The 10680-nt window shown below is 51.9% G+C and overlaps 2 protein-coding genes across 2 annotated transcripts; one reads left to right on the forward strand and one right to left on the reverse strand.

Moving 5' to 3' along the window:
* Nucleotides 1-302: 302 nt before the first annotated feature.
* On the reverse strand, nucleotides 303-1592 carry SAPIO_CDS1113 (Chorismate synthase; the record flags this gene model as incomplete). Its single annotated transcript, XM_016784470.1, has 2 exons — nucleotides 303-1464; nucleotides 1558-1592. 2 exons carry the CDS (start codon nucleotides 1590-1592, stop codon nucleotides 303-305), a joined length of 1197 nt encoding a protein of 398 aa, XP_016646025.1.
* Nucleotides 1593-2317: 725 nt separating this feature from the next.
* SAPIO_CDS1114 (uncharacterized protein) lies at nucleotides 2318-3713 on the forward strand (the record flags this gene model as incomplete). Its single annotated transcript, XM_016784471.1, has 3 exons — nucleotides 2318-3268; nucleotides 3337-3432; nucleotides 3492-3713. The coding sequence occupies 3 exons, from the start codon at nucleotides 2318-2320 to the stop codon at nucleotides 3711-3713; spliced, it is 1269 nt and encodes a 422-aa protein (XP_016646026.1).
* Between the last annotated feature and the right edge of the window lie 6967 nt (nucleotides 3714-10680).

The raw sequence follows: 10680 nt of genomic DNA on the forward strand, positions 1-10680 counted from the left end.
TGAGATTCTGGAGATTGATACAAAGTGAGCGTTTAGCTAGTAATGAGATTAGATTTCAAGTAACCATAGAACTTTTGATGTGCTCCATGATTTCAGTCTATCCATATATCAAATATCTGTTCTTCGCCGAGGTCTCCAAGATCCAGAATAGAAAATAAAGTCTACACAATCATGCTCGGGGTCATGCGTTTTCGACAATGAACAATGTATATTCTTCATAACTCTTTTTTTTACCCTCGTAAAGTGATATATTTTCCGAATCCCCTTACTCCTCCGGCTGCCATTTAAACCCATTCCATCATCTACCTCCCGAAGGAGCTCAACGCATGCCTCGACTGCTGAATCGCCAACGCATCCATGACAGCCAACGCCGCCATCCCTTCAACGATGGGCACCGCCCTCGGCACGACGCAAGGATCATGCCTTCCCTTGGCAGCAAGGACGCCCTCAGCTGAGCCATCATAGTTGGCCGTGGTCTGGTCAAGACCAATAGTAGCAGGAGGCTTGAAGCCAACCCTAAAGTAGATGTGCTGACCGTTAGAGATACCGCCCTGGATACCGCCAGAGTGGTTCGTCTTAGTAGCGAGCTTAGGTCTCGGGATAGCGGAGCCGATAGCAGCGGCAGCCGAGGATGCGGGAGCGGCGACGAAGGGATCGTTGTGCTGAGACCCAAGCATCCTGGTACCGCCGAAGCCGGAGCCGATTTCGAAGGCCTTGACGGCGGGGATGCTCATCATGGCATGACCGATCTTGGCCTCAAGCTTGTCGAAGGCGGGCTCGCCGAGACCCGACGGCACGTTTCGGATAACGCAGGTGACGGTGCCGCCGGTGCTGTTGTCGCCCTGCTTCAGCTTCGTGATGAGTTCGGTCATCTTCTCGGTGGCGGCCTCGTCGGGACACCGCACGGGCAGGAACTCGTCGACCTTTTCCCTCGTAATAGTCTCCAAGAAGCTCGTGAACGCCGGGTTCAGCGAACGCGAAGGAAACTCCTCCGTCTCGGGGAACAGCTCAACGGAGCCAACGGAGCTAACAAAGGCAACAATCTCAACGCCATAGCTCTCGCGCAGAAACTTCTCAGCGACAGCGCCGGCCGCCACACGCGCAATAGTCTCGCGGGCGCTACTCCTCCCGCCACCGCTGCTGGCCTTGATGCCGTATTTCTCGAGGTAGGTGAAGTCGGCGTGGGAAGGGCGCGGGTAGACGTCCATGGTCTTGTTGCCGTAGTCCTTGGGGCGCTGGTCCTCGTTCATGACGACGAGGCTGATGGGGGTGCCGAGGGTCTTGCCGAATTCGGTGCCGGATTGGATGGTTACGCGGTCCTTTTCGTCGCGAGGCGTGGTGATGGAGCTTTGGCCTGGGCGGCGGCGGTTGAGTTGGGGTTGGATGTCGGATTCGGTGAGGGTCATGCCGGGGGGTGGGTTGTCGATGATGCACCCGACGGCTTTGCCGTGGGATTCACCGAAACTGGGGGAGAAGAGTCAGGCATTGTGATTTTTGGGGAGATTTTCTTTATTTCCCTGGGGGCAATGGCGAAGGCCATCACTAGGGTGGACTCACGTGGTGACTCTGAAGACGGTGCCAAAGGTCGACATGATTGCGAGCAGGGGATGGTTCGGTGGGTGACAAGAGAGGGGAAGATAGGACGTAAGATGTCCAGGTGAAGATCAGTTCGGAGCAATGGCCAATGCCGACTTTAAAACGGACAATTGGCGCAGGTTCGTGAGAAGTCGTGAGTCACCAGGGCTCCAAGGGTACGTACGAGTTGACGATGCAGATACAACAAATTCAGCTATTGTCGGAAGATCTCAATGCAGTTTCCCCAAAAAATTCGAGGCCGACTTCGGGTGGGGTGGGTTTTGCCCGTCTTAAACTGTCTTGGTTGTACTGAGGAGGGGCAATTCCCCGAAGCGCAAGTATTTTGACCCCGCCATTGACTCAAATTGAGGGACATCAAATCCAATCCCCCATCAAAATTTGGACCCTTGAACACCCCACCTCTTTACGGAGTACAGGGCACTCGGACCACTAAAACCTCAACGGGTCAGCACCCAACGACGCTCTCTGGTTGGTGGAATAGCGGGTAGCTCGGTATAGCGCCACTGAAGCCACAGCAGGATGAGCACTGTGGCTCGGGGTATCTCCAATCAACCACCACCAATGACAGCGCAGAATTGATAATTTCAACCTCATCGCGGCTCAAGGGTCTCATCGGCTCAAGGACAGCCTTCATGTTTCCTCGACTCAACCTACATCTACATCAAAGATGATATGACCGTTATAACATCAATGCCAGCGGGAACTACCTAATCCTCACGCGATGAGGCACACTCTTCCACTACCCCTCAAGCAGTGTCTGCCCTGGACATCCTCGGGGGTAGTTTCTCGAACTACGTTCCTCCGTCCTCGCTCTGCTCCATTAGCACCCACTCGCCGTCACTTCACCGACGCGGCCTCGCATCCCTCCAATAAAGTCCAATTCTATCTCTCACGCACCAATGACCCCTATCTAAACCTTTCAATTGAGCACCATCTCCTCCAGAAAAGCCCTCCTGACTCCACCATCCTCTTCCTTTACACCAACCGGCCCTGCATCGTCGTCGGCCGCAACCAAAACCCCTGGCTAGAAGTCAACCTTCCTCTCATAGAGCAACTGAGGGCACAAAGTGAATCCGGCACCGAAGATGCCCTGCGCATGGAGCTCGTACGCCGCCGCTCGGGAGGCGGCACCGTCTTCCACGACGGCGGCAACGTAAACTACTGCGTCATCTGCCCCCCCGCCGTCTTCGACCGCGACAAGCACGCCGAGATGGTCGTGCGCGCTCTCCGTCGCCTCGGCGTATCCGGCGCCAAAGTCAACTGCCGCCACGACATTGTCGTCGACGTTGGCGAAGCAAACCCGGAAGCGCCGCTTAAAGATGAAACAGCGTGTCCTGCTGGACAGCAGGGCCCGCAAACGTTCAAAGTGTCCGGGTCGGCGTATAAGCTGACGCGGCTGAGGTCGCTTCATCATGGGACATGTTTGCTTTCGTCGCCGAATTTGGCGAGTATTTCGTCTTATTTGCGCTCGCCCGCTGAGCCTTTCATCAAGGCGAGAGGCGTCGAGAGCGTACGGTCCAAGGTGAGGAACGTTGCGGTTGGGAATGCGGACTTTGAGGAGGCCGTTAGGGAGGAGTTTGGGAAGATGTATGGACGGTTTGATATCGACCTCGTTGTTGGTGATGAGGCGCGTGATATACCAAACGTTCAGAACGGGCTTAGGGAGCTTCAGGTAAGACGAGTTATTTACGCTCTCGCCTTCTCTTTTTCTCTTCTTCATCGTTAACGCGGCTCATTCAGACTCGGGATTGGATATACGGACAAACACCGCGGTTTGCCTTTTCTACTGCACCTACGGAGGATGATCCTCGAGAGCGTCCCGAGCTTCCCTTTGATGTAAGTCAGGTCTCAATTTGCCCTCTAGCCACCGGCGTGTTCCACTGACCCTCGTCCAGACAAGCATCCATGTCGATGTCCGACAGGGCATAATACAAGAGCTCAGCATCAACGGCATGCCTGCCCTTCAGACGGAGGCGAGGAACACATCGTCGTTCTTTGAGCTGCCCAGCTGGAGCGACCTGCTCACGGCTGGAGGCTTGACGGCAACTCGCGTTGACGAGGTTGCCGCCTGGCTACAGAGTCTTCTCGGTGATTCATGCAAACGAAAGGACCCATGAGACCTTACCTCTCTTCCTTCCCACCTCCCACGTCTCACTCCTACAACCCAAGACAGCCCCCACGGCCGCTCGTCGGCTTCGGATGTATCCTCGAAAGGCATCGAGTGTGTATAATAGAATACAAACTGTGCGATACATTCGGTACAAGTGTATTCAGAGATCTATTAGACTAGATAGATACCCATCTTCTTCCATCATGTAAATTTCAAAGGGGCGAGATAATAACCCCCTTCCTTAGTAGCTTGAGACTCCCCGACAGAACGTTGGTCCCCTCTTCATCCACTTCATCCACCCTATGACGACATTCCTCCCTCGCGAACATCTCGTGTAGATACCACACCGAGCGAAGCCATCCTATCACCTCGTCAAATTCATCCACGCAACATCCTCGCTCGCCGCGCACAAAAACGCGTAGTACCCACCCACACTCTACGCGTCCGTCCGGTGGCAAAGCCTCACCACCCACCCTTGTGCCACACCCAAAAAACCAAGAAAAAAAAAAAGGCGGACAAAGGTAGCTGTAACTTTTTTTCGGGTTCCAAAAATGTGCATGATGGAGCGGGAAAGGGGGTGGCAGGCAAGCGGAATGCCGCAGCAAGGAACGAAAGGAAATGTAGTGGAGGGGGAAGGCGGAGAAGGGGGGATCAGCTGGACGAGGGAGGCATCCCGATTAGTTCGCCTACCCTCCATTATTTTTCCTGCCCAGTCCTATACTCCAGCATGATTCTTTTTTTTTTTTTTTTTTTTTTTTTTTTTTTTTACTAGCTCTTTTTTTCGTGATAATTATTGACTTACATCTGGGAAATGGTAGGTCTGGGTTCTTTTTTGCTGATTCTTCCTGTTATCGTGCTTGGCAGCCTTAAGGGGGGGGATGGAGGGTCACTAAGGCATCCAATGACAAGCACATGCGGCAGAGAATGGAGAGGGGAGCTGGGAGGGTGTGGAGGGAGCATGGCACCTCATTCTGATTTCCCCATCTCCCTTCTCGCCCGGCATTCTTGCTGCAGTCCTTCTGTCGAATCGGGTGTGCGTCATGCGTCGAGTGTATCGCGAAGGTCGGCGTTCACCCTCTCCCCCCTTCATTTCAAAAACCGAGACATTGGGGTAGCAGCGAAACTAATGTTGATATGCCAGATACCTGAAGAGATTCATGGAGAATCGAAGGGAGGTCCCGCTCCGAGGAGAAGAGCAAACTTGAACGGTGTATCCTGCAAAGTGGGCGCCACTTTACGAAACGCATCTCTATTGCTTTTTCGTTTGAAGAAACGCCTCTTCGGCGACGAAACCAGCTTTCGGGGTTTATTGGAGGGCGACGAGAAGCAGCTAGACGAACCAGTTCGAGCTATCTCGACGCGCGCCACGATAAACCAAGGCTCGATCACGACCATCCACCGCTGGTGGGTCGGGCTTGGAAGGTGGTGTGTGGTGCGCGGTGTGTGGCTGGGTCAAGCCTCCTCTCGACCTCTCTCGGCCATCGGGGCTCGTATTCAACCAGATGATCGACTGTCGTGATAAGAAACCAAGGTTAGAGGAAAGATGCCACATTCCACTAACACGACCTTTTGGGTTTGGCTTTCCCTGTCGACATACGCGCGTTTGGTCGTCTCCAAAGCGAAAGAGAGATACCAGGACGGATGGTCCATCTGACTGACGGCTTTGCAGCGCAGGTAACGATTGACACATTTGGACGCTCTACAGAGAGGGAAGCTCTATCGAGATGGAGTAGCTTCCGGGTGAAGTCCCAACATACCCAGGGCATAGAAGCTCCTAGAGGCAAAGACAAGATAAAAGTGTGGCGTCACCACGAAAGCTCCTCCAATCAACCCATCTCTATGCCCGGTTGGTCGTATTGCGATCGACTGTTGCAGCGCATTCCCAGGTCGCCACAGGAGATAGCTCGACAGGGAACCAAGCGGAGGTTTTCAAGGTCCCGACGCAATGCAATCCCGAGTAGGAAATGCGTATTCGACGTATAAGCTCTCCGGGAGTGATGGTGTGAGCTGGAGCTTGCACATGCTAGGACCAGAAGCCACACAGCTTTAAGATGTCGGTCACTTACACCCTGGGGATCACTTCTTGGGTAACATGACCGCCAGTCTTGTCTTTTCTTCTTCCGCCCGCAATATTTCACCCTTATGCTAAGGATGGGTGTGTGTGTCTGTCTGTGACGTGAGACATTGCCTGCCAAAACGACAACATTTCTCCCTTTTGATTCATGTGCTTAACGTTTCTGGCGCCATTGTCATCATGGAGGTATAGCGGGGTCCCCTCGAACAAGATCTCCGCCCATTTCCCCCTTTGTAAATCCGATTTTCTCCATGATAAGGAGTAAGAACTTGGAACTTTAGTCTAAGTTGGCGTATCTTAAAGAGTCAACCCCTCCTCTTTCCCCCTCTCAATCTCAATCTGCCACATGTGACGGCGCCTGAAACCAGGCGATGAAGATGAACGGCGCGGGAATCCACCGCATCATGTTTTGTTTTCCCCGTGTAAAACTTTCACACGCAAAAGAAAAGAAACTATGAAATAAACAAATAACTCCAGGTAAGCAGGCCCCCAGACTCAAAAGTCCCCGACACTCCGCGCCTCCGAAGAATAAGTTCTTTAGGAGAGGCGGCGGAAGGAGGCCATACCGAGACCTCCGGTATTAGGCTGGACCTCGCCTCCAACAAGAGCCCCCCGCTCCGAGAACCAACTCCCATTCGGAACCTTGTTTCCCCAGCGAACCTGGTAGATTTTTTTCCTTCTTTTGTGAAATAAGACCCAACAGTTCCTCCGCCTTTTCCGAGGTCCTCGCTATTGACGGTAATGCCAAGGTTTTCGAGAGTCAGTTCATCACGGGAAGGATTCCCCCCCATCTCGCTGAAACCATTACATCTGGGAATAGGATAAGTCTAGACCGGTTCCAGAATAGACGGCGCGATGGGGCCAACCTCGTCCCAAGGTTGTCGTTGTAGTGATTACGAAGTAATACTTGGCAGCTTAGTTCGCACGTCATAGAGGCTCGTGTCCAAGAGACTGAACTATACTTTATGTTTTGGAAGTAATCGGAGGACGTGGTGACCGAAGTCCGGATACCAGTTCGTGGGTAAACGTTCTTCAGGGTCCGTCGAAGGCGATATCGAATGAATAGATGGGTCTGTGAAGTCAGACGCGCCAAACCTTAGCACTGGAGAAGCCTCCAGGCTCGAAATTCCGTGGTACATTCTGGTGCGGACCTATCAGAGAAGTTGAAATGAGCACTTGTGTGAACTCCGAGCTTTTCGGCGAATACAGTGCGCTGGTGGACCAGTAAAGATTGGTTGATGGAGCCGGCGCCCGCTGTATCGGCGACGGGAGATTGGACGACAGACAGGACATTGATCAAATTGGAAGTGTGTCCACTGAAGAAGAACGAGCCATCTCCCACTGTGCAGCCCGCTGCGACTTCCCCTCCTCTTTTCTCTCGAGAAGTGTAGAAGTGCGATGACGTGCAGAAACTTTGCAGAGAATTGGCCCGTGCACACGTACCTATCCCTGCCGTCATCAGTAGATTGGGTACCAGGACCACGGTGCAGACTGTATGTACATAGTATGAAGGGACTCGCGTACGGTGGCGGCAGCAAAACAAAAGAGATCTTGATCGAAGAGTTTCCCACGACGGGTATTAGTACCTGCTAAACTTGGAAGTTGGAATCTCGCCTCAATATCTGGGGAAGATGCGAAGTACTCCGTACCCAGGCAAAGTACAAATACGTACAACTGTACACAAACATCAATCTGATCTCCAAAAAAAAAAAAAAAAAAAAAAAAAAAAAAAACCATCGCGGTGGCAAAACATTCTCGCCAACAGGATAGTAAACGCACGCAGTAAACATTTAGTAGTTTACATCAATAATCGGTTGGCTCGGGACTTGCTGAACCCCATGATGCCAATGAGACTAGAGCTCAAAAAGGTTAACAGGTGCGAAGATGGAAATCTAGCGCACGGGCGGTTCAAAGTGTTTGGATTCGGTTAGGCTTCCCTTGTTAATTGGCAGCACCATGAAATCTCAAGTCCAATATTGCTTCAGGAGCGAATAGCGGCAGAGTCCGCGGAGGTAAATTCTCAAGCAATAGACGAGTTGGAGGGGGAGGGTTGCATCAAGTCAAGTGACGATGGCCTCGGGAGCCTCTAGAATGGGCAGGTGAGGATGGGGAGTTCACAGCTGGCTCTCACACTATATGTCTTGACTTGAGGGCAGGAAGTTTCATATCATCCATTCCTTTTTCACGTTGTTGGTCTCCAGCACTCCCTCATGTGTGTACTTCGTAGGTTTGCTCTCTATTCTTGGTGTTATGAATCAAGGATGAGCCATCAGGCTATGGCGGCGGTGCACACTGCTGAGTGTGGCACCATCCCGTTTCTGGGTGGGAATACTTCGTGGTGGAGGGAGGGTGCTATATCCTATGATTCCTATCCATGAACACGGCTGACCCGAAGCAGATGCGAGGATTAAAGCACACTAAAGCACGCCCCCAGATTTTCATTCGCATTTTTCCATGACACAGACCTGGAGAAACGAGATGGATGTTGCTCTCCTGGTTTGCTAGGTGCCCAATCAAATCCTTCGAGAATCCATTCGCCATCATTCGTCTAGGTCTGTCTGCGAAAAACTCGCTATTGGCGATAGGATCGAGCGAGAAGCGTCAGGGTGTCGCGTGCCTAAGATCCAAATGGGGGAGAATCATCTTCGGATTGGACTACGCTAGAGGGGGAAGAAACGAGATCTTTTGATATCATGTTGCCTGTATTCCCGTGTTGGCACAGATTTTGCAAAGTAATAGACCCTGCTTAGCTTCTCCCACGATCGTCCCTTGCTTGATATTACGTTTCGACATGGGGGTTTCTTTGGCTGGGAATGGGAAAGCTGGACCACACCCAACCCAGGAACCTCAGCTCCGGTTTTCTTACGTTTTCAAAACATTAGAAACTCTGGTTCTTTCCTCCCCCAAATCTTTCGACCGCAAATCAGCGGCGTCGCAAGTCATGATTACCATTGATGCCCCTCTCTGATGTGCATACCTGTTGCAGTGTTTGGGTTTTCCATACCCTTGCACGGGGTAGGATGGGGGGGCTAGAACCAACGAGATGTTGCGTATCGAATGTGGTCTTCAATATTTTCTCGTCTGACTATTGAGGGATCCGAACACGATCCCCTTTTCAGATGATCCAGAGAAAGCCTAACTCCCCTAGCAACATGATGTACATCCACGGAGTGGCTTGGGCTCCTTCAAGCTGCATGCCTACCCTCCTTCCCAGGCTTTAACAGACATGCGAGATTGAGACACCCTATATTATGCCTCCCGTCATACGTGAATTCCGCATTAGGAACTTGAATATAATACAAGATCAGAATCCATTTGGAAGAACACCTCCTTTCAGACATATTGCGTTTGTAATACCATCCTCAGTTGTCTGACCAAACTGGGTGTCGATCCGGCTAGACGAGGGATTGGCAACCACAGAAAATCGTGGCAGGGAACAAGGATCATATCGCACAGCAAGACCGCAATCCGTGCGTTCAACCCAGCATGCCTACTGCTCCTGGCGATAGCGCACTAGGCGATCTGTTTCCAGGCCGGTCAGCGTCTTGAGTGACAGTGTTTGTCCGTGAATTGGGAGCATGGAGAATCGCCCAATTGTACTCCGTACGAAGTGCCCCGATCTCCACTTTCTGTGAATCGTGCACTGTGAAGGAGAAGATACTACTTTGCTCTTCTTCGAGGTGCCAGTGCCGAAGAGCCATTTCGGAAGAGGGACGCATTGATCAAGATATTGTCGTTTCGTCGCGACATCCCGCCCGCTTGCCGCTAATAGCGAGATGCCGAGAGTTCGTCGTCTTGTCTTCGAGACCTACTTTCATCCTTTCGTAGCAGTTTACTCGTCCAGGTTTTGATAGTGACAGTGTCAATGCCACAGACATTCGTCAAATCCACACATGGTTACTCTCTCCAGTCTAAACTACGGAGTAAGTCGAAAAGTCGACGTTGGAAGCGAAGCTCCATCTTTTTCCTGTTTAAAAAAGAAGATGAAATATGATAGAACTTGCGCGGGCAGCCACTTTGGGCAAGAACACCTGATAAAGCACATGTCAGACCACAATACCACGGTAAGCCCATGATGAATCCAGCTCTACCCCGTACCATACCGCGTACCCAATGTACAGACTTGTACGTTTGTTTGCAAGCACCCCAGGTGAGGGTTGGGTCTTTGCTGCAAATACGACGACGGGGAGTGGATGCGTGGATGAGGGGAGGGTAGCATGGTGAGGCAGTAGTTTTGAGTACGGAGCCCAGGGGTGGTGGGGAAAACTCTTGGCGAATGTCTCCAGGCTCAACTGAGATAACTGAGATTGACAGCTACGAGTCGATGCTCACCGGAGGGCGAGCAGTGATGAGCTGGGCAGCTACTCCGTACATAGGCTCTTGATACGATATGTATCCACTATTCTTTCGTGTGAAGCAACGGTGATTCAAGAAGCAAAAAAAGATGGGATAGCGAATTCTGGCTGCCAAGCACGATAAAGTGCGGCGCGATAGCAAACCGCCATAGTTCCCATAATACATTCGATGTTCTACGAACGAGGTACACTACAACTACCTTTTGCGACCATGGGTCTGGAGGTTCAAAGACAGCAGCGAAAGAGGGGCAGCACGATGCTTGCTTGCTTGCCTGGGCGAGGACTCTGAGCAGCCAGCCCCCCCTGTCCGCTACAGGCTTGTGAATGCCACCTCTCAAATGTGACTGGTCATATTCTTACCGGGGCAGGAAATTGTCCCTGGATTTCCTTCTTTCCATGTCCGTCCTTTGCTATCACACAGGTAACGAAGTACTTGCTACAATTGTATGCAGTAATACCCTGTTTCCAGCGTTACTGATGCAAATGCAAAGTACCCCAGTTTGTGACTGCTGGGGGATGCGCCCACTGCACATCCCGGACGAGCA

The sequence above is a fragment of the Scedosporium apiospermum genome, assembly GCF_000732125.1.
Source record: "Scedosporium apiospermum strain IHEM 14462 chromosome Unknown SEQ_SAPIO_0044, whole genome shotgun sequence".
In the NCBI taxonomy this organism is placed as follows: domain Eukaryota; kingdom Fungi; phylum Ascomycota; class Sordariomycetes; order Microascales; family Microascaceae; genus Scedosporium; species Scedosporium apiospermum.